Here is a 25,016-nt window from a genome sequence, read left to right as displayed (position 1 = left end):
CCTTCCGATAGGAAGGAGACCAGAATTGCATGCAATGTTCCAAACGTGGCTTAACCAATGCTTTGTACAGCCACAACATGACCTCCCAACTCCTGTACTCAGTACTATGACCAATAAAGGTAAGCCTACCAAATGCCTTCTTCACTATCCTATCTATCTGCGACTCTACTTCCAAGGTGCTATGAACCTGCACTCCAAGGTCTTTTTTGTTCAGCAACACTCCCTGGACCATTAAGTGTATTAGTCCTGCTAAGATTTGCTTTTCCTAAATGTAGCACCTTGCGGTTATCTAAATTAAACTCCATCTGCCACTCCTTAGTCAATTGGCTCATCTGATCAAGATCCCATTGTAATCTGAAGTAACCTTCTTCGCTGTTCAATACACCTCAAGTTTGGTGTCATCTGCAAACTTACTAATTATATCTCCTATGTTCACATCCAAATCACTTATATAAGTGATGAAAAGTAGTGGACCCAGCACCCATCCTTGTGGCACTCCACTGGTCACAGGCCTCCAGGCAGAAAAACAACCCTCCACCACCACCCTCTGTCTTCTATCTTTGAGCCAGCTCTGTATCCAAATGACTGGTTCTCCCTGTATTCCATGAGATCTAACCTTGATGATAGTCTGCCATGGGGAACCTTGTTGAACGCCTCACTGAAGTCCATATAGATCACATCTACTGCTCTGCCCTCATCACTCCTCTGTTACTTCTTCAAAAATCTCAATCAAGTTTGTGAGACATGATTTCCCATGCACAAAGCCGTGTTGACTATCCCTAATCGGTCCTTGCCTTTCCAAATACATGTACATCCTGTCCCTCAGGTTTCCCTTCAGCAACTTGCCCACCACCAACATCAGGCTCACCGGTCTATAGTTCCCTGGTTGTCCTTACCATCTTTCTGAAATAGTGGCACTAGCCAATCTCCAATCTTCTGGCACCTCACCTGTGACTATTGATGATACAAATATCTCAGCAAGGGGCCCAGCAATCACTTCCCTAGCTTCCCACAGAGTTCTAGGGTACACCTGATCAGGCACTTGGGATTTATCCACTTTTATGCATTTCAAGAAATCCAGCACTTCCGCATCTGTAATATGGACATTTTTCAAGATGCCACCATCTATTTTCCTACATTCTATATCTTCCATGTTCTTTTCCTCAGTAAACACTGATGCAAAATATTAGTTTAGTATCTCCCCCATCTCCTGCGGCTCCACACAAAGGCTGACTTGCTGATTTTTGAGGGGCCCTATTCTCTCCCTAGTTACCCTTATGTCTTTAATGTATTTGTAAAAACCCTATTTGCCTAAGCTATCTCATGTCCCCTTTTTTGCCCTCCTGATTTCCTTCTTAAGTATACTCATACCACCTTTATACTCTTCTAAGGATTCACTCCTTCTTTCCTGTCTATACCTGACATATGCTTACTTCTTTATCTTAACCAAACCCTCAATTTCTTTAGTCATCCAGCCTTTCCTTTCACCCTGACAGGGATATACTGTCTCTGGACTCTCTTTATCTCATTTCTGAAGGCTTCCCATTTTCCCGCAGTCCCTTTGTCCGCCCCCAGTCAGCTTTTGAATGTTCTTGCCTAATACCGTCAAAATTAGCCTTACTTCAATTTAGAAATTCAACTTTTAGATTTGGTCTATCCTTTTTCATTACTATTTTAAAACTAATAGAATTATGGTCGCTGGCCCCAAAGTACTCCCCCACTGACACCTCAGTCACCTGCCCTCCCTTATTTTCCAAGAGTAGGTCAAGTTTTGCACCTTCTCCAGAAGGTACGTCTACATACTGAATCAGAAAGTTTTCTTGTACACAATTCCTCTCCATCTAAACCCTTAACACTATAGCAGTCCCAGACCATGCTTAGAAAGTTAAAATCCCCTACCATAACCACCGTATTATTCTTACATATAACTGAAATCTCCTTACAAATTTGTTTCTCAATTTCCCACTGACTATTAAGAGGTCTGTAATACAATCCCAATAAGGTGATCATCCCTTTCTTATTTCTCAGTTCCACTGAAATAGCTTCCCTGGATGCATTTCCGGGAATATCCTCCCTCAGTACAGCTGTAATGCTATCCCTTACCAAAAATGCCACTTGCCCCTCCTCTCTTGCCTCCTTTTCTGTACCATTTGTATCCTGGAATATTAAGCTGCCAGTCCTGCCCATCCCTGAGACACATTTCAGTAATTGCTATGATATCCCAGTCCCTAACCATGTTCCTAACCATGCCCTGAGTTCATTTGCCTTCCCTGTTAGGCCTCATGCATCCAAGTAAATGCAGTTTAATTTATCAGTCCTACCTTGTTCTCTGCTTTGTCCCTGCCTGTCCTGACTTTCTTTTCTCAACTGTACCAGTCTCAGATTGATCTCTTTCCTCACTATCTCCCTGGGTCCCACCTTCCATTTTACCAGTTTAAATCCTCCCGAGCAGTTCTAGCAAATCTCATTGCCAGTATATTAGTCCCCTTCCAATTTAGGTGCAATCCATCCTTCTACCCCAGAAGAGATTCCAATAATCCAAAAATGTGAATCCTTCTCCCATACACCAGCTCCTCAGCCATGCATTCATCTGCTCTAACCTCCTATTCCTTCCCCTTACTAGCTCATAGTACCAGGAGTAATCCAGATAGTATTACTCTCGAGGACATCCTTTTTAAATTCCTGCCTAACTCTCAATATTCTCCCTTCAGAATTTCATCCTTTTCCCTTCCTATGTTGTTGGTTCCAATGTGTGCTATGACCTTGTGCTGGGGCCTCATCCCCTTGGGAACATTCTGCACCCTCTCCGAGACATCTTTGATCCTGGCACCAGGGAGGCAACACACCATTCTGATTTTTCACGGCTGGCCACAGAAACATCTGTCTGTACCTCTGACTACAGAATCCCCTAACACAATTGATCTCTTGGAACCAGCCGTACCCCTCATTGCATTAGAACCAGTCTCGATACCAGAAACTTGTTTGTTCGTGTTACATTCCCCTGAGAATCCATCATCTCCTACATTTTCCAAAACAGCATACTTGTTTGAAATGGGGATATCCACAGACGGCTCCTGCACTACCTGCCTACCTCTCTTACCATTCCCCGAGTTAACCCATCTATTTGATTGTATCTGCAGCTTTTCTCCCTTCCTATAACTGCCATCCATCACACCTCCTTGCTCTTGTAAATTCCTCATTGCCTCTAACTGTCTCTCCAACTGATCCATTCAATCTGATAGGATTTGCAACCAACAGCATTTATTGCAGATATAATCCTCAGCAACACGTAAACTCTCCCTAAACTCCCATATCCGACAAGAAGAGCATATCACTCTACTAAAGGCCATTTTTGCTTCTTTCAATCTAGAGACCCAGAAAATAGCACCGTCTTATTCGTCTACAAAATACTGTTCCAGGCCAACTTAATATTTACAGCTTATATTTTTAAGTTTAATCAAAAGACATATCTCAATAAAATGTATAATCAAGAAAGTACCTACTCTACTCAGTACTGCAGACTTACAATAAGGCCACACTTAAAACTATTCACTTGTCTGTTTCTGTGCTGTGACCTCTTCCAAACAGGTTCTTCCAAGATCAGTTGGGCATTTCAGTGTTTGTTAATTTTCCCAGATGTACTCCGATGTCCAGTGATACATGAATTCAAACAGCAAAGACAGTAATTGCACAAGTTCACTGCTCTGTCAGTTAGCAATGTGGGTTTCTTTCTCTCTCTCTCTTCCCCTGCACTGACCTCACCACGTGCTGCCTTTGTCTGGAGTAACATGTGCAGTTTAGTTTCCATATCTAAGGAAAGTTATTTTGGTTGTAGAGGGAGGGAAATGGAGGTTCATCAGACTAATCCCAGGGATAGCAGGATTGTCTTATGAGATGAGATTGAAGAAACTGGCACATGTTCTTCAGGATTTTGAGGAATGAGAGATGATCTCATTGAAAATTACAAAACTCTTACAAGTTCATGACGAATTTGAAGTAAGTAGGATGTTTACCCTGGTTGGTGAGTCTAGAAACAGGGGACATACTCTCAGAACAAGGAATAGGTCATTTAAGACTGAGATAAGGAAGAATTCCTTCACCCAGAAAATGGTGAATCTTTGGAATTCTCTACCTTGGAGAGTTGTGGAAGCTCAATCATTCAGCATATTCAAGATAAAAACCAAATTCTGGATACTAATGACATTAAGGTACATTTGGACAGATACATGGATGGGGAAAGGTGTACAGGGAGATGGGCCAAATGCAGGCAAGTAGGGACAGTTCAGTTAAGGAAATCTGGTCAGCATGGATGAGTTGGACTGAAGGGTCTGTTTTCATACTATAAACTCTATATTCCCCAAGTGGGAATGCATAGTATATTAAGAATAGTAGATTTTATGCATTCATTCTGTTAGTATGGAGCTTTTCTCAGAAGTACACGTCAGGGTTTCAAGTATATTGATTTGCTGAATAAGCACATGAGGGAGAAAGAAATAACAGAATACATTGATGGGGTTAGATAAAGAAGAAGTCTCATGTGGAGCTTAAATACCTACATGGACATAGTTGAGCCAATAGCCTGTTTCTGTCCTATAATTGCTCATAACCTTGTAACGTGTTCAAAAATCAGATTGAGCCTCAAGTCCAGATTTACAGTAAAACTGATGTCAAAGATGGAATTCCGTCATATTGACACTCCATTGGTCAGCTGCAATTCACTTGTTGACAATTAATAACCTATAAAGCTTTTCCCCTCATTCCCCAGTCTTTTTCCATCTAAGAATCTGCATTAAAAGTTTTCAGCAGCAAATGTATTTCAAGGTGACGGCGACTAAAAGGTGGCAGCAGGTGTACTTCTTCAGTATTTGACTTCAATCTAGAAAATGGTATGGCTTGACTGGCAGTTCAATTTACAAATTACGCACAAGAATCAGTCTGCATTTCACCCTCTGATTTGAGTCTCTGAATAAAGCTGCCATTCAACTTGAAGGAAATTAGACACTAAATAAAATTAAAGGTTCATAAAGGGAGCTGCCTGTCATCCTTTGTCATGGTTGCCATGAGCAGGTTTTGTGCATCAAATTCATATGAATAGCAAACAAATACAGCAAGAATTTAAGCTGCAGTTTTGTCCACTTTCTGCCAGCCCTTCTGCAGAAATCTGAAGAAATGGTGAGATGAGTTGTTTTGGCAGCATTTCCGCTGAAGTTATGGTGGAATTGGTACAACTCCACAGAAGTTCTACTTCATAATTAGCACTGAGCCAGTCAGCATTAGAGATAAAAGAAGCTACAAAATAGTTTCAGCCCTCAACTTACTGAACTCCATCCAACTGAAATAAAAACAAAATCCTATGGATGGAGTAAAATTAAATTTGAAAAAACACTTCGTTCTGATGATGCATTGAACTCAAAGTGAATGTTCTGAAGAAGGGACACTAGACCTGAAACATTAACTCTACATTCTCTCCATAGATGCTGCCAGACATGCTGAATTTCTCCAGCAATTTCTGGTTTTGTTTTGGATTTTCAGCATCCACAATTAGTTGATTTATTTGTTGAAGTTAGGTCTGTTGCCTTCTCCAAGGATGTGGATCTGCTGACTTTCTCCAGCATTTTCTGAATTCCATCCAACTATCTGCAATATTTGTGATGTCTACCCGAATATGTTCCAACCCCCTAGCCTTACGATAGGCAAGAGTCCAAATGGAGAGAACAAATGAAGTAACCATTTCTTGAAATATCATTGATGCCTCAAATTGACAATATATAGTTTAAAAATCAAGTGACCAATGAATATTTCCTGTATTCATTATTTTTATAAAATATTTATTGCTTGTTGAAGTTTATAACTTAACAGTAGTAACTGTTCTGCAGCATAGTTACAAGGGCCAATTTGCCTGTTTATGCAATGTTCTGGAGCAGTGGCTGGGGTAGAAGAGGTGCATCTGAAATTCCTGGAGGTATAATTAGCAAGAGAGGTCTGATTTTTAGGATACACAGAAGTGCACAATTGATGGAGAGAACCATCAATTTTAGATGCAACTTGAACCTTAAAGAAATAAAAAGCAACAGACTTAGTCAAATTACTGCAGAATCCTTGTTTACAGACTTTGAGGTTTCTGGATAGCAGCCATGTCAGTAGTTTGGCTCCTCCTCATATTCTTTAAAAACAAAATACACGTAGTATCATAATTAATAGTTTATGCATTCTTTTCACTGAAGACCTCCTTAGCATGTATGCCATTTCTTGCTCCAAAATAAGTCTTACCAAAAGAAGGAATGAAATCTGAAAAGTGACATCCATCAATAGTGCAAATGTTACAATGCAGAAACTCAGTTCCATTCCAACTGCACAATGACAAACTATTTTTGTCTTTGTATTGAATAACCAATTAACTTATACAAGCAATTACTTTTACTGGCACAATGGTTATATTGCTGAATTACTGCAGTTTTCCACTTAGTTTTGATAGGGTCCTTTTCTCCTGTCTAACTTCAATCCTCCAAATAATTTTCCCCAATCTCCCACTAAATTGTTTCTACAATTTTAAGAATAATGTTATTTCAATAGGATCTGTTGTTACCTCTTTTTATTCTTTCCCTTTTTAATCTTTTATTTTCTGCAAGTCTTCAACAACCTCCATTACAGCTGTCACACATTTTCAGTCTGATATGTAGGATTCTCCATTAGCAAAGATGACTCCTGGGACAGCAACATTGAACACAATATTCCTATCCCTAGAAGATGTGAGAAAGAGGCAAGAAGGGCAAAATATTGGGTGTTGGCACTGGAGAGCTTCTCGCCCACTTCCCAGCACCTTTGCAATTAAATATTGGGACAGAAGGTCCTTTTGGAAGCTTCTTAACTCTCCAGCAATTAAGACTCTTAAGAGGTTAACTAATGGCCACTTAAGTGGGCTCAACCAACCATTGGCCCAATTACCTACTTTCCTAGCAAATGAAAAAGAGGCTGCCTCCTGTGTTGTAGGAGAGTGCCTCCATTTACCCAATTTGGGGCCAGTTAAGGAAGGAATTGAGCAGGTAGGGGCAAGGAGGTGGCTCCTGAAAGCCACTTCCATGCCTTTGCCTCCAATCCTTCTCTGATTGGCAGGCAGCCTTTGGCTACAGCATTGAGGTATGTGTTCGGTCAGAAGATCACCAGTCAGTTTTAACAAGTTGACCGGAGCTTTTTTATTGATGGGGGTGGAGAGTCAATCGCCACTACACATGCCCATCCTTACAGTTAGGATACAAAATGGAAAATATTAGCCATTAACTGGGAACAACAATAAAATGACCAAGGAAAAGAACATAGCAACAAGCCTATTTTTATGAATTTGGGCAGAAAGCAGGCAAAGAAAGAATACAGTAGTGCTGGTAAATGGGAAGAAACGATTTAGCTGCTCATTAAACAATGTTTGAGACTATGCACACAAATGAAATGGAGAAATGGGAGGAATTGAAGTGGACAAAAGGCAGAAACCAGGTATGCTGATTTGACACACATTAAGGGCAAACACAGAAGTTTAGATCCAACTCTGAATCTTTGATTCTGTTCATCAAATATTAACCTGAAACTGAGAACAGCCCAAGACAGACAATAGCAAATATTAGATATCTTATTTGTAATTTTTCTACTCTTATTCCTATTAGTTCTTGTTATCAATACCCTATGGCCTCCTGAAGCTCCAATACTACAGGCAGGAAGCACCTCCTCATTATGAGTTGGAGTTGTACTGTCTACATATTTTGCATAGGTAGAAAGAGACAGGCATTAGGTCCTCTGTATATGTAAATAATGAGCTAACACCTGTTTGTGACTCCCTATATCTAGTTGTCCTGAGCAGTCAGCCTCAACCCTTTGATCATTTGAGTCACCCTCTCTCCCAAACCTGAATACTGAAGCCCCTCTCTCAATGCTCCACTTCTGTTTTCTTCCATTATTGGTTCCTTCAAACAACTTGTACCACTGGTGTCTTCTTTGGCACAGTACTTAGGTGTCCACAGCTCACCAGTTAATTGATAATAAGCCCTGAGGCCAAAATATTACACAGCCCTCAGGCCTAACCACAAGATGCAGGAATTGCCTCCATTTTTTAGTGTATCCATAGTTCTAGTCTATGGTGTAATATTTCCTTCCTAGGTGTGTCAGAAGGAATATCTGCTGTTTTCTGTAGGTTGTTCACAATATATCAGCTACATTGATAAGCATATCCACAAACTGACGTTGTACCATACTGTCCTCCACTTAGTTACTCCTCCTGTGATGAAGGGTACAATACACTTCTGTATTTTGTGGCAGCCCCATGTACTTTACCTAAAAATCCTTGTTTCCTGGTCTAAATGTGAGTAGATATCTGACTATAAGAAATATCATAATAGTATGAAAACTGGAGGAACAAAAAAGCAAACTTATAAGCTAAGACACAGGACACAACACCAAATTGAGTAACCAGTCTGAGAAAGGATCTGATGCATCGAATCAGATTGACTAAAGTCCATAATGTTGAGGTGGAAAGAACTGAAATCCTGGACTGGATTTATGGGGTGCCAAGATCCCCAGCACCACAGCTAAAAGATCAGTAGGGAGGCTGTTCACGGGAAGAACAGCAGCTCCAATTCCACTTGACTGAAGGCAGGATTTCTGTCTCCATGAGCTGCTGGGGAATTTGGTAGGCAGGAGTTCTGTCAATCCAGCTATTGCTGTGACTACAGTCAGTACCCAAGGAAAATCATCACTGGAAGGAGACAATGTAAGTTGGGGGTGTGGGGATTTCAATGGGGTCAGGTTGGCAGATTCCAGAAAGTGGGGTGAGGGGTTTGGTTTGAAAGGTTGGGGGAAAGGTAAAGGGGGTGGTGAGGAGGCACTGAAGATCCATAAGAGAAGGAACTACTTCCTTGCCCAATACCAATTCATGCAGCAAAATCTACTGGGCTTCCTACTTGAGATGGGTCTCCCCTTGGCTGAGTACTGGTAGGGTTGGGATAAAGCTTTTAATTGACCATTATTGGTCACTCAAGAGCCTCAAAATGCTGAAAGATGGGCAGACCATTGACACCTCATCCAGCTGTCATAAAATTTATTTTAGATTTGGGGCTGGTGGTTAGGTCACAGAAGGCCACATATTTGATTTTTTGAGCTCCCTGTCTTCAAACCCACTGGTGACGGAGTATGAAATGCAGTCTCAATTTTCACAGGAGGCTAGAAAGTCCTCAAGACACTTCCTGAGAAGTGACTGGAAGTAGGTGATTAGACAGTTCATTTTTCAGAATCTGGCTGAATTTCTGTCTGCAAGATGAGAACAAGCTTAATTATCTCAAACAAATGGTCAGGATCAGTCAGTGCAAGTTGAAGGGACATATCTTACCCACTACACTGTGAAGATAATACCTGGTAAATAATGAGGGAATCAGATTCTGCAAAGACCCTCTGATAGTTTACCGGAAGAAAAGGAGAACTGGATGTGTCACTTCCTCCTCCCAAGATGATCTTTGAAAGCCTGGTGGGTAGGATTGCATCCCCTGATAACAGTGTTATGGAGGACACAGTACTCCACCGTAAGTTTGGAGACACACTTCAATGAGTATTAGAGAATTCTTCCAGACTGGTCCAGCAGCAGAATCATTGTTTCAGGACACCAGTGGTTTTGAGTGTAATGTTCCAGATGGCTGCATGACTCTCACTGTATACGTACTGTTCTCACATGCCTGACTGGCAGAGAGGAATCATAAGTAAGGTATGGAGCAGCTGTCTCTTGTCACCCAGCAGCCAGCCTCTGGACCTTCACACTGGGCCAAAGATGATTAGGGTAGGATGAATGCTGCTGCCAGGAAAGTGGGTATTCATCAATAGGATCTTTTCAGCATGGTTGTATATACTCATGGAGTGGTAGCCCTTATGGTTCTGGTACATCTTCCCAATAACATGTGGGTCTTGCAGAGCCATCTGTGCGCAGTGATTATTGTCCTATGTCATTGGAAATTGTACAAGCATGGCAAAGCCATCTGCCAATTCCTGCTTCACTGTGGAAATAGATACAATGATTAAGGCCTTTCTCCTTAAGTATGGGACCTTTGTCACCTCCCTGATGCAGTGATTGACAACAGGGAACTTGATGTTGCCTGCTCCTGCAGATGGATCCACTGTTGTAGAGATTTAGAGTGATAATGAGTTTAATGTTGGTGCCAATCTTATTCTGGAGATCAGTTTCTGCCTCCTTTATGAAATGGAGGCATCTCACAATCCTGGTGGAGGTGGACATGGGACAAGTGTCCTCAAAGGCCTCATCCTTATGTACACAGCTTCCCCTCTTTGCTGCCCATGCTTCATTTCCATGTAAGGCTGTCGCCCAAAGAACTATTGCCCCCATTCCTAAAGGACGTTTTCTGTCAGGTCTTTAAATCTCCTTTTACCTCCTTTGCAAATCCAAAAAGATTTCAAAACCCATCCAATAATACTCATATAGGACTTCCACGAACTTCACATTTGAAAAGTACAAAGCACCTCATCTAAAGTTTGCATAAAGGGTCCCTTGTGCAGTCAAATACATGCCGAGTTAAAAATGTACAAATGCAGCTATTGCCGCAAGTCAACATTAGAGGCTGTAAAATGTCATAATCTGCCCACTCTGTATGCTTCAAGTGTGCTTATGGCTACACTAGCACCTTACACTTAAGCAATGTGAGGGCCAAGCCTGGGGTGCCTAGGAATGTCACAGCTATCATTTATGTAACTTAGGGCTTTAGCAACACTACAGCACTACAGAAGCAAAACATGCAGCTCAAATGTTATAAGATTCCAGTTCAATAGGACGATAAGTACGCCAATGCTGCCTGGAGGAGTCCTCTGTAGGCTAAAGAAGCTTCTCCTCAGAGCCTGCTGAGAGGCCACTTAGTTTCACTGGTGGTAACCCCAAGTGGCAGCCAACCCTCTCAATGCAGGAGTTGGAAAATGAACATTAATTGAATTCCTAAGTGGATCAATTGAGATCCCAGCAGGAGCCAATCTTGTCCATGACTGGTAAGATAGAATGGTGGGAGGATGTGGCCCTTCCATAACAGACTTCCCATTTTGCAATATGCTCCCATGGGCATTAGAGAACAAAATCACAGATGGTATTGCAATGATAGCAATGATGAGATAGAGAGAAATATTACTGAAAAGCTGAAAAGAAACAGATAATGAAAATGACATTTGTTTGTGTAGGGTCTGAGACTGTAGGAGGTTAGTTTTGACTTGACTTGCTATGCAGGGAAAAAGGAGGAGCCTGAAGCTGTTGTTGCATAGTTTCTTGAGACAAAACAAGCTCCTTCAACTCCTCACCCTGAACATCTTCATGCAGATCACGTATCATAATTCATGGACCACAGTTGGAACCTTATGTTATTTTGAACATCCATTAGAGAAAAGAATTGGAGCTACCAAAATGGAATGCATTAATTTTACAGGATAATACTAGAAATGCAAGGATAAAGCTATGGCAACATTATTGTAAAATTAAGGTTGTATCATGGGAGAAGGGAAGTTTCAGAGCTGAGCTAATACATGTTTCAACATTACAAAATTGTAAATGTAAAGAATAAAGGATTATTCTCAATGGTTTGTAGATTGGGAACAAGGGAATATAAATTTGGTGCCTAGGGAGGCTGAGACTTCAAACCAAACAGCTATTATAACTTTATATAAACAGCAAATGTAATCAGTAAATTTTAAGCTAGCTAAGGAGAAAATCAATGAAGTTCATAATTCATCTTTTGCCATTTTGGTTATGTAATAAAATGTACAACATGGGCCTTTAGGATAAATCTGTGGTGTAAAATGGCTTACACAATTGATCATTTGAAAGAGAAACACTGACCTTTCACCTGTAATTGGATCAGTCATCCTCATTGTGAGACGCTCAATGACAGCATCATCAGGAACGTCCAGGAAAAACACCCTTTGAAAAAGCAGAAAATAAGCAGTCTGGTTTGTGTAGAAGATTGATATATCTGAACCAGAATGAAAGCAGTCAAACTGTGCACTGATAAGACTTAGTCAATAACCCATTGCACTGAACAGGTATCCCAGACTAAACTCTGATTACAAATATGTATGCATCAGTCCTTTGTATGTCTTATTTAAACCAACTGAAAAGTAGCATTACAACTGCAAGATAAATTAATTTAACTTTTTGTCTTGATTTTCCATTTGGCAATGCTATAGTTGTGGATAGCAGCAAAGGAAATGTGAATATCAGTAACGTAGTAAAAGCTTTTACAGATATTGGAAAACTTTGAATATTTCAGGAGAAATGGTCTAAAAAAGAATCAAGCTTAAATGTTAATGGGAGGTACAATGCATTTGATGACAATATGAAAGAAGGCTCATCACCTGATGACGGCTGTGATGTATCACAGGAAAGGGAAAGCCACCTATGTCTACTGCAAAACTGTCTTAAATACAAATATCTTACCATGCCTCCTTGGTGACCTCCTCAAAATATACTAATGAATAAATATATTCATGTCAGACTGTACTAATGTTTACCTATTTCCAAAGATGTTTAAGACATAATGTCCCAAAAACACCTTGATTAAAAACTTATTTACAAGGAAGATACAAAACATAAAGGATGTATACAATTTTTAATCATGTTCATAATGTACGTAAAAGTACTGTAATTGGCACTATAATAATTTGTGTACCCTGCAGCCATTTTGAAAACACACGAATAAATCATATTTGGTGTTGTTTGGTTCCTTCTTTTATGCAGGTGGTGCATCGAAAAATGCTCAGATACCAGCTGTACTGGCCCTGTCTCAGAGATCGACTTCCTCCAGCACAGCCCCCGCTGGCCATTTCTTGTTTAAGTCATAATTGATTGTGACAAATCTACCTCAGTTGTGAATAAAATCTCTCCAGGGGCAGAAGAGACACTGTATTTGGCTGCCATTAACTGCTAAATTAGCAAGTACTTCAAGCAAATTACAACATCAGATAAAAAACTCATGAATCCAATTAAAAATAAAAGAAAGGAAAAAAAGGCAACCTGTTGAGATAATCTAGCAATAACCCCAATGTATATTTTGGTGAATCACTGCACAAAATTGATTACAGTTTTAACCATTCATTATAAATTAATTTAGAAAAAAACATCAAGAGCACCCCAATATGTTCAAACTTCCCTGGACGCTGGCAATCTCACATTCAACTGTGTAAATGTTCTAAAAGGTTCTGAATATTTTATGAATATTTGTCATAAAACAGAAATAATAACTACTGAGCAAAGCTATTAGTATTAATATTTATGCTGCCTGTGCTGAAATATTCATGTAACAGAGAAAGGGTTGTAAGATGAGAATTAATTTACATTGTGCTCTGTTTACCAACCAGCCTGATGTTTAGGCAGTTGACAAGTGCTGATATGAATCTGTCACTCAATTTCAGTGTCAGAGAGAAAGGCGGCTGTCAGCTTGAAGATTGGGTTTCTGACAACTGAAATCCTGAAAGATTTCCCCCTTCCTTTATTTTATATTTTATTTGTCCACATTTTCTTTCTGCCTCAGGCAATGTATGCCACCCGTTCATCCGATCACCCTTCCATCTGCTTAAATTAACGAATTAATGAGAGATACACTCTACACCGGCCCAAAATGTTTATTGGTGATTAAATTATAATGGGAGCTGTATAATTCATGAACCAATTAGTGGAAGTGTTAGCTGATTTGATGGGATGAGGAGGTACAAACTACATTAACTAATAGAGAGCTTGGGGCTGCTGCTGCCTACCACTTGGATTACTTGCCTAATTGCTTTACTTTATCTGCCTGTCACAGATAGCCATGCATATTTCATCATTCTCAAAGACTTCAATTGTTTACTTTCTTGTTGATCCTGTAACATGTAGAAGCTAAGCCAAGCTTTTGTGTAGTTAAAACCATCCGGAATTGAATCAGTTTTTGGCTGTTTGCGTAGAAGGCTGAAAGAGTAACCCACTTATCTCTTTAGATCTACTTTGGAGCTCATTTTTCTTTAATTTCCTCTCCCATCATGCCTACTCCTCTTTCTGCTGGTAATGCATGGTAGTGTCCTCCAATCTTATTTTCTTTTGTATACTTGTCAAGTGAAGAGTGACCATAAATAGAAAATAGAACCTGTCCTCTTTGCATCCAGTGACAATATCAATCTTTTCCAGGTCTGGCATATGGCATTAGATGTAATAAAGAGCACTCTGCCTTAGAAAAGCAAATCTACCCCTCAGTAGCTCATTTCCATAGTCCAAACTACCTAACCTTTTGGCCTCTTTGAATAAGATTGCCCAATTAAAACTCATGTTTGGACAGTTTTATGTCATCGATTTGCACGCAACGGAAACTGATTGCTTGCTAAAATTCATTTCTGTAAGAACCCTGAACACTTACCAGAAAGGGAGGGACTAACCAATAATTCCTTCCTCCACTGACGTGAGGCACACTTGCTGTGGGGCAGAATTTATTTCATTCTTTTTTTCTTGGTGTTGAGACATTCTGCTTCTACATTTCCCTTAGGATTCTGGCTGAGAGCTGACAGGTTCCGCTATACATATGTGGATGAAGGATTCAAGCACTGACCACATAAATTATTATTAATCTCTGACAATAGCCAGGTAAAATGAATATCATAGCTACTGCATCACTTCTGAATTTACCTAACCAGTTCAGTTCTAGAAGGTGTCACCAAAATTGGCTTTCAGATTGTCAAGTATGCAACATATGATCTTTCATTATAATCCTTAAAAGCTCACTGTCGTTTCTGATAATGTTGTAGAACATATTTTGATTATTTGACAAGTATTCTTGAACAGTGTCCATTGCAAAAGTCACCTCTACAGTTGAGGTTAAATCTATTGTTAATAGTGTCAAGTTCGAGTTGTGATCTGTTTGTTTCAGTACAGTATTTTTTAACTGATAGAGAGGTCTTAGGGTGAAATTTTCCCCTGCCTGGTGTAGTGTGAGCAATACCAAAAAAAGTGATAAAATTCATTGAGAATGACAATGAAAAATATCATACTCTTGACATCCTAAAAATATTTTCGATTTTCTCCCTAAGCCATAAGTAGCAACTTCAGAATCTTGCCATTGAGTACATTTATGGCTTCATTAAAGTCCCAACTTATCTTATTTTTATGTGACTTCTAATTCTACTCTCCTCCACCAAGAAGCTAGATGGCATAAACTCCTGATATGTAAGTCAGAGCTGCAGCTCACCAAATGCTTGTCTCAGTCATTGTGCAAATGTTTCTTCACCACACTATTCCTGTATGCTTCACAATCACCAACCTCCTTGACCCTTCATCCACTTAAGCTGGGGTTGGCAATCACCAGCCTCACCACATCACATCATCATGGTTGCTCTCAAACCCAGTCTCACAACCTCAGCCCTTCAACACCTTACTTTAGAATCCAGGGACACCCACAATTTGCACTCTTCAGCTAAGTCACTTTATACACAAGGGTAGACACACATGCATCTACAGACAATGCACCCTGTGGGTACTTGCTTGATCCCTTAGCACTCACTCACCTTGCATTAACTTGGAGCTTATCAGTCTCTTTCTTAATGTATACTCACTTATTTCAGCACTTCAATACTCAGTTACAGGCTGCCAGCCACCTAAATAGTTTCAATTTTTACTTCATCAGCAGGTTATTCATTGTCCAAGGATGCACATTAAACATTATGGCCTTAGGCAATCATGATCATTACATGGTAAGCAACTGTAATTAGAAAAAGGTACTTCAAAGCAGAACTTAAAGTTCCCATTTCACAAACACATTCATAGCTAGCACTGAAAGACAAAGTTTCACTGCTGCCAGACTCATACAGTGAACTGTAAGAATGTAAGGATGTGTATGTGATGTGGAAGGGAGCTTTCACTTCTGGAGGGCATGGGAAATGGGCAGTAAGATTGTGGTTTTTAGGCAAAATTCTATTCCCAATTAAAAATTTTGTTGTGCAACCTACACTTGGATACAGTCACATACCTCAGAGCTGCTTACGGAAGCATGACAATGACCTGATTGAGAAGCCTCCCTGCCTCAGAGTGAGGGTGTGCCACAAGGCTTCATTGTGATAGATATGACGGTTCACAAATTCATTCAATTAAATTGTGTTATCTTTCTGACAGTTCCCACAGGTTATCTACTCAAGAATCTCACATGGAATTTGCCAAGGATGGAGTCCTTATGACTTTGGTGCTACTATAAAGACAACATGGAAGAAGACAGTGATTACTATGCATCAGAAGGCCCAGCAAGAACAGCAACATCCAGCAGCTGCAACATAGCCTCCACAGACTGTGTGAAGTTTCTGGGAGGCCTGTATGTGGCTGCACCTCCCTGTGAGAACGTTCTGGCACCACCCTTTCTCCCTGACAGGAAGATGCACCCAGAGTGCGGTCTAAGTCCCTTGACCCTTCTCACCTTGTCACTGATACCGAGCACTGATGAGTGATGGAATGCAGGTTTATACTTTATCAGGTAGACACTGTAGGCAGGATTTGGCTCTCCACTGCAATTGTCAATCTATCCATGGGGACAACCAAATGTATGTGGAGACAGCATGTTACTGATAATGTTGGTTAGTTTCTTCATTTATCGATCCAGTTTACTAAGTGCCTCTGACAACCTTGCCTGATGTTCCTGTGCCTGTCTGTGCACTTCGGCAAAATCATTTAATGGCTGAGATCACAGGATTGCCTTCTGCAAGGAACTGAGTAGGTGTCTAGTCTGCGGCAGTTCTCTGAGTGCCAGCGATCGAAGACATTTCTTCCTCAATCAGCTGGAGAGACGTGTTACTGATGTACCGCCAGACTGTTCCCAAGTCTAACTCAGAAAGAGAATCACCAAGGTGAATGTTTCTGAGCTGGTGGAGGATGTAGATGAACACCATTCTAGCACATCCTCGGATGTGGGGGTGGATCTTGTTGAGCTGCATTTACAGTGGAATAGTTAGAGTGAGGGGGCCTGTGAATGTGAGGTACCAGAGAGAAAATGGTAGCAATTGTCCTTGCATAGTGCAGAAGACCATTGACCTTCTTCCTGCACCAGTAGGCATCGCATTTCACTTGAGACATAGCACAAATCTGGGCTACAATCTACCTTAAGGCTGGCTTGGTTTGGTGGGGTGGCCCCCTGTCACAGTCAGCTGGAAAAAGCGCTACACTCCTTTACACCACCCCGTTCACCAAGACCTCCATGTCCCTGCCCAACAAGAGGGGATTGAGCTTTCCTTTCCTCTAGACCATGTACTGAATGGGACACCACGCTATGAAAGATTGTGTCCGGCTTGCAACACCTGAACTTTTGTGCAGCTGAACTTTAAAGGTAGCACCTGAGTTATGCGTATCATTAGGTCCCAGCAGTGACTCTGCTTCCACCCCTCTGCTGCATGATTCCAGGAGAAAGGTGGAGATGAGTCCAAATACATAATTATTAAGGTGAACAGTGGAAGATTTTGTGAGGAACATCTCTGAGTCATGATGGATGAGGCTCCATGAATTTCATTTAATGAAACTCTTTAACTGAAAATTTGCCCTTAATTTTCCTCAGACCATTGAATCACAGTCAATAATAAATTTGGAATTGATCACTGATTGTTGTTAAAACTCATCTAGTTCACTATTGCCATTTAGGGAAGGACATCTGCCATTCCTTACCTGCTCTAGTCTACATGTGCCTCCAGATTAAGCATAATATGGTTTACTCTTAACTAACATCTGTAATAGCCTAGCAATTCAATGGCAATTAGGGATGGACAATAAAAATCAGCCTTGCCAATGAAGCCTACATTCCATGAAAGAATAAAGAAAACACACATCTCTAACAAGTCCAATTTTATTGTAGTCAGTTTTATAAAAACAAACACTTCTAGGGACTTCCTTGGATAACACCAACTCAGTGTATCAATCTCTGTACTTTAGTGATGAAATGGAGACTTGGTGTTGAGACCCTTTAAGTATGAAGTAATTAAACATCTCGAGATGGACAACAAATGCTGGGCTAGCTAGACCTGATGAATGAATAACAGGAAAAGAAAACCTACTGTTTATTTTCAGCATTTGACTTGAAACTTCTCAGTTGTTCGGATATTGTTTCAATCCCACCAGATTTCCCTTCTTCACTATCAGCTTTTTCTTTTTATCTGTTAAATCTATGTCATGTGACCATGTAAAACACCACAGGATTGTAAACTATAAAAAGACTTCCATCAAAAAAGTATTATTAAATATCAAAACAACAATGGTGTAGTTATAAGGTTTATCTGAATTTGCTTTCCTTGGTTCAAGTAGAATTGTCTAGAACAAATCATGTTGATATTATCAGCTTAATTAACAATTATTTTGGTTTTCAACTAATGTTAGCAAAGCTGACATATGGTGGAATGTTTATAGATTATGCACTGATTTAGCACAGAAGTGATTCAAAAATACAGACTAGGAATAGAAACAAATGGAATCTGTACGAGGAATTAACCACCGCTTTTACTGGTGGTAACTGTGGAAATCATTATGGTAAATAATAAGTATTTTGAAGGGTGCTTTCAATATTATTTTGGTCATTTTAATGTTGTTTACATATTATTATGAGTAAAGGCAATAGATTCTAGGCATATCACAAGGGAGTACACAACAGTAATCCAATTAGTAGTCGCAGTTGAAATGCTGCTCCATTGATTTCCCAACACTGTCTCTAGTCAAGGAAACAATACATTGTCCAGCATACAACTTACAGGATTTATTTAGTTACAGTCACGACAAGCATATTACTGCTTTTCAAATTATGCTCGGCATATATTCTCTCAGTGATTAATTCAAGACCATGGCATATTGTCTTTATTACTTTAGAATATTTTTATATCTACAAAGAAGACAGAGAATAACATTACACTTTACATCAAACAAAATGCTTAAATCCACGGGAAAAGAACCATACAATCATGTATGCTGAAGAGGCCCTTTAGCCCATCTAGTCTGCAATGACACGTGAGAAACACCTGATCTTCCACCGAATCCCATTTACCAGCACTTGGCCCATAGCTTAATGTTATGACATGCCAAGTGCTGATCCAGGTACTTCTTAAAGGATGCAAGGCAACTCACCCTTCGAAGCAGCGCATTCCAGACAGTCACCGCTCTCTAGATAAAAAAAAACTTTTCTTCACATCCCACTAAACCTCCTGTCCTTCATCTTGAACCCATATCACGAGCAATGTGGGTGTCTTTTCATTCCTAAGCTCTACCCATAAAGCTTCATTTGATGCCCCCTCCAAGATGTCACTCTCCTTACTCCTAACTGACTTCTTAACTAATACTGCTATATGCCTTCTCCTCACTTACCCCATCCTTAACTAATACTGCAATGCCTTCTCCTCTATGTCATCTGAAGATTCTATATCTTGGAATGTTGAGTTGCCAATCTTGCCCCTTCCTCAACTACGTCTCTGTGATGGCTCCTATTGACACCTGCATCATCCTTAACTCATCCATTTTACCCATGGTACTCCTGGAATTAAAGTAAAGACTATCTAGCCTTGCCTCACTCCCTTGAAAGTAAATAAAGCTGCACTCCTTCTGACTTGATTGTTTTCTTGTCAGATTCTGTGCCCTTATTCTGCTAACAGTCTATGTCCCCTCCTCCTATTGAATTAGTTTAAAATCTTTCTAACTGCACTAGTAAACTGTCCCGCAAGAATTTCAGTCCCATTCTGGTTCAGATGTAGACCATCCCACTTGTACAGGTTCCATCTTCTCCAGAAATGGTCTCAGCGATCCAGAAATCTAAAACCCTCCTTCTTGAACCATGCAAACATCTGCCCTATTCTCTTATTTGTCTACTCGCTAGCATGTGGGACTGGGAGTAATCCAGAGGTTACAACCCAAGAGACCCTGCTTTTTAGTCTACTATCTAGATCCCTGAATTCTTAATGCAAGACCTCATCCCTCTTTCTACCATTGCCATTGGTACCAACATGTGACCTTGAAGTGCAGGTTCATAGCTCCTTGAAAGTAGAGTCGCTGGTAGATAGGATAGTGAAGAAGGCATTCGGTATGCTTTGCTTTATTGGTCAGAGTATTAAATACAGGAGTTGGGAGGTCATGTTGCGGCTGTACATGATATTGGTTAGGCCACTTTTGGAATATTGCGTGCAATTCTGGTCTCCTTCCTGTTGGAAGGATGTTGTGAAACTTGAGGGCTCAGAAAAGATTTACAATGATGTTGCCAGGGTTGAAGGATTTGAGCTATAGGGAGAGGGGACTGTTTTCCCTGGAGCATCGGAGGTTGAGGGGTGACCTTATCGAGTTTTATAAAATCATGAGGGTCATGGATATGCTAAATAGACAGAGGGCATAGGTTTAGGGTGAGAGAGGAAAGATATAAAAGAGAACTAAGGGGCAACGTTTTCATGAAGAGGGTGGTACGTGAATGCAATGAACTGCCAGAGGAAGTGGTGGAGGCTAGTACAGTTGCAACATTTGAAAGGCATTTGGATGGGTATATGAATAGGAAGGGTTTGGAGGGATATGGGCCGGGTGCTGGCAGGTGGGACTAGATTTGGGTGGATTATCTGGTCGGCATGGACGAGTTGGACCGAAGGGTCTGTTTCTCTATGACTCTATGTACTATGACTTTGGCCTTATCATACTTCCTTTTCAGAATTGCCTGCAGCTGCTCAGTGACTTCTTGGCCCTAGCACCAGGGAGGCAACACACCATCCTGAACACACAGTGACAGCCACAGTAACACCTGTCTGATCCCTTGATTATGGAATCCCCTAATACTATTACTCTTCCTCTCTTCCTGCCCTCCTGTACAGACAGGCTGCTTGTAGTGCCAGAAGCTTGGTTCTGTCTGCACTTGCTAGAGGAACAGTTCCCTCACCAACCTCCAAGGTGGAATACCAATTTGCGAGCAGGACCCTAAGGACTCCTGAACTACCTGCCTGTTTCTTTTTGGACTTTTTGGTCACCCATTCCCTTCCTTCTTCAGGTCCTTTCATATGCAGCGTAACTACCTCTCTAAACATCCACTGCATAAGTGTCTGGATTACTAGCACAATTACATTACCACTACACCATTATGTCTCCCCGATGTAGATTTTAAAGAAATTACCAATCCTAAAATTTTAAACTCTGGTCCATCTGTAACAGGCCCACTAAACACCAGTCTTTAGTGGGCATTAGAAGCCCAAAGGATTGTAGAGCTCTTTCACTCCATTAAGGAGACTCTCCAAAAGGATTGCTCAATAGATTAGGTTAGTTTGACTCTATCTTATGTAGGAATATCATTAACCAGATTATTGTTTGTCAATGATATTTTGTAGGTGTCATAGATACCTATGGCCCACCTATGCTTTTAATTACTGATATCAAAGGTTGACTGATCAAATTCTAAAATATGATCAGCAAGAAATCTCTTTGAAAGCCTCAAAAGTAGTTGCACTCAAAATACTACTCCACTGATTTCCCAATTTTACATGTAGTCAAGGGAAGCAGTATATTGTCCAGTATACAACAGACAGGATTTATTTAATTATAGTTTACACAAGCACATTACTGCTTTTCAAATCATGTTCACAATCATACATTCTCTGATTTATTTGATTAGTCTGAAATATTATCAAAGGACTGGTTTAATTAACAACCCTCAACATAACTGATTCTTTTTACTCTCCATCAAAGAAGTGCAATAAAGCAAGTCTTAAGACTCAGCCTTAGGACTGATGTATGCTTATTGTTTAAAATATGCATGGTACCAGTTTAATCAAATTGACAAAGAGTAGTCTGGTTCAAAATACATCAGGGCTATTGTCCTAGATTAATACAACTGACAGGCAACCAAGATTTAGCTGAGTACTTCCAAATATATTAGCTTATAATAATTACTTTGGAACTATTTTCTGTGCAATTATATTGTTTTAATCTTCCCATTCTCCTGAGTTTTGTTTCTAATGAAAGCTCATGAGAAGCTTCACATAGTGAAAGCTTTTAAATAAGCAATACCTGCCAAACCAGAAACAGTTTATTAGCTGAAACAGTATCAAGGATTAGTGCCTTAACTTTAAAATTATTGGAAATCATTTTATATTCTATAAAATTCTAGAAGTGAAGGCAGACAATTATGAAAGGCTACTTTTACTCTGCTCAGAAATGTGTGACAAGCTCATACACAACAGCCAAGACAGCAATTGGCAGAGGTACTCAAATGATTATTACTCTACCCATTGATGGGGTTAACAGTCTTGAGACATACTAGCCAGATTCAGCAAATTCTAATAGCTGCTGACTCTCTTCTTGTTACTTTTCATTTTAATTAAATTTATCTAATAAATATCAGTTTTTAAATTAGCTTTTATTTACAGATTTATAAAATTCCTGGCTTTCAATATCTACAAACACATTTCCATGCATACCCTTCAGATGTTAATATCTCTAATGGAATACAGTAAAATCAAAATATCTGACAATTATAATAATATTTAAACCAAACAGTGTTTAATTTCCTCTGTAGTAGTTTTATTGGAAATAGCTAAACAAGATTTCTCTCAGGAAAAGTACTTCGCATTCTAGTCAAATCTTGTTCCTGTCAATTCATGTTAACAGTCACGGTTTTGCTGACAAACTGAATGCAGAAACAGTATTTATAATACATATACTAAACCTAACCATTGTGACCAAAGTTCTCTTTAAACCAAAAATCACCATACAAGCCAATCGTAACTTAGCTCCTTGTGTATACTGAAATGCAAAAAAATGTAAAGGAACTGCACATTTAACACACCACCCATGTATTCCAAAACAACACTCAAGGATATGTTGATTGTGACCATCCTGAAGGCTAATGGTTTATCACTGCCTTTCTCTATAATACTAATATATTTCTAAAAGGAATATTTACATTTATAAAGACTCAGCAATGATCTCAGGACATCTCAAAATGCTATATAGCCATTTAAGTGCATTTAACACATAGTTTTTCTTATAATGTAGCATTGGCTCAGTAGGAGAAGCTACCATACTTTTAATTATTGAACGTTATATGCAACTTTATTGCATTCACATATGCATGGTCTCCTTTTATAAATGATGGAACTCACTGTTCAGGAGGAGAAAGGTATGATCTGGTGCCAGGTATGTTTACACAAGGCTAATGTCCAAACATTATTTTTGAATGAGCAATGGAGACTGAAGAAGGAGGAGGGGCAAAGTTAATGCTTGTGGAATATAAATGCAGGGAATATTTTAGACATAGCCTGAAAGTACAGCATATTCAGTGGTAAAATGTTATGAGTCTGTGCCCATTAACAAGACATGTCACAATGTAATTTTGTAATAGATGGGACCTATGTGCATATAACTGAAGAGATGCCATGGAATCACAGGGTGATGTAGTGCAGAAAAAGGCCATTAAATCTTTCTACCTGTGTCTGTCCTTTGGTAGAGTTATGTAGTTAATCCTACTCCCCTGCTCTAATGTCATAGTCTTGCAAACATCTTCATTTCAAGTTTTAACCAATTCTTGTTTGAACCTTACTTATAAATCTCTTTCTTACCAATCTTTTAGTATCTACATTCTAGATACAATTCAAATGAGTACAGTAGCATTGTGGTCATGTTACCAGACCAGTTCAAAGTGCAACTCAGGCAACTAGAAAATTTAGATCATTCAATAAATCTAGAATATAAAAGCTAGCATCAGTAACAGTGACTATAAAAACCCAACTGGTTCACTGATGACTTTTAAAGTCTGCAATCTGGACAGCACAGTGTCTCAGTAGTCAGTATTGCTGCCTCACAGTGGCATGGACCCTGGTTCGAATCCAGCCTTGGGCCACTGTCTCTGTGGAGATTACATGGGTATCCTCTAGATGATCTGGTTTCCTCCCAGTCCAAAGATGTGCAGGTTGGGTGGATTGGCCATGCTAAATTGCCCATAGTGTCTAGGGATGTGCAGGCTAAGTGGATTAGCCATGGGAAATGTGGAGTTACAGGATAGGGTAAGGGATGGGTCTGGGTGGGATGCTCTTAAGAAGGTTGGTGTGGACCTGAATGGCCTGCTTTCACACTGTAGGGATTCTATCATTCTATGAATCTGCTGCCATTGCTTGGTTTAACCTGTATGGCATTGAGCTGTTCTGAATTCAGTAATGTATAATGAGTAAGAGCTAATTAATGACTTTGCTGTAATAGAATGTCTAGGAAATAGTAACTAATATGATGGAATTCTGCATTAAGTCTGAATGCCATATATTTCAGTCTGAAACCAGGGATTTAAAACTGAAGAAAGAAAATTATGACACTATTGGTGTGTGCAGGTGCGAAAGGCAAGTTGTTCTCCTGGTGGGGATGCTGGGCGTCAGTTGTGGAGACTGAAGACAGCATGCTGAGATTCAGAGGGATAATAACTGCAAAGGGAGAATCTCAGCATATAATGGGAAATGAGAGCATGGAATGGCAAGGATACATTAGGAGTGGGGGGTGGGGGGGGTGGGGGGGGGGGAACGAGGTGCGGGTGGAAGGATCACTGATGATCATCACCAACCTGACTTTCATGGGGGAGCACACTTCTTCCGCCGCCTCCGCCTCCAAGCTTACTTTTACAATCAGGACTCCTGCCCACCTTCCGAGGACCCCTTCATTCACCTCCAACACATTCTACCCACCTGGACACCCCGCACTGGCCTATTATCTGCCTTCAACCTCTTCATTTCCAACTGCCACCGAGACATTAACCGCCTCAAACTGTCTACCCCCTCTCCCACTCCAACCTCTCACCCTCACAATGCGCAGCCCTCCACTCCATCTGCTCCAATCCCAACCTCACCATCAAACCAGCAGATAAAAGGGGTGCAGTGTTAGTTTGGTGCACTGACCTCTACACCGCTGAAGCCAGACATCAAATCGAAGATACCTCCACCTATTGCCCCCTCGACCATGACCCCCCCCCCCATCACCAAACCATCATCTCCCAGACCATACAGAACCTCATCACCAC

The 25,016-nt window shown here is 40.3% G+C and overlaps 1 protein-coding gene across 4 annotated transcripts in view; it reads right to left on the bottom strand.

The window, feature by feature from the left end:
• The window catches only part of ak8 (adenylate kinase 8), a 178,116-nt gene that overhangs the window by 12,048 nt on the left and 141,052 nt on the right, over positions 1 to 25,016 (bottom strand). For all 4 annotated transcript variants that reach the window (XM_043720309.1, XM_043720310.1, XM_043720311.1 and 1 more), the window contains one exon: positions 11,861 to 11,941. In XM_043720309.1, the coding sequence (XP_043576244.1) occupies positions 11,861 to 11,941 (81 nt within the window). The remainder of the gene's footprint in view (positions 1 to 11,860; positions 11,942 to 25,016) is intronic.

The sequence above is a fragment of the Chiloscyllium plagiosum genome, chromosome 30 (genome assembly GCF_004010195.1).
Source record: "Chiloscyllium plagiosum isolate BGI_BamShark_2017 chromosome 30, ASM401019v2, whole genome shotgun sequence".
NCBI classification, from domain to species: Eukaryota; Metazoa; Chordata; class Chondrichthyes; order Orectolobiformes; family Hemiscylliidae; genus Chiloscyllium; species Chiloscyllium plagiosum.
The sequence above is the reverse complement of the archived record's forward strand: the minus strand, read 5'-3'. Positions and strand labels throughout refer to the sequence as shown.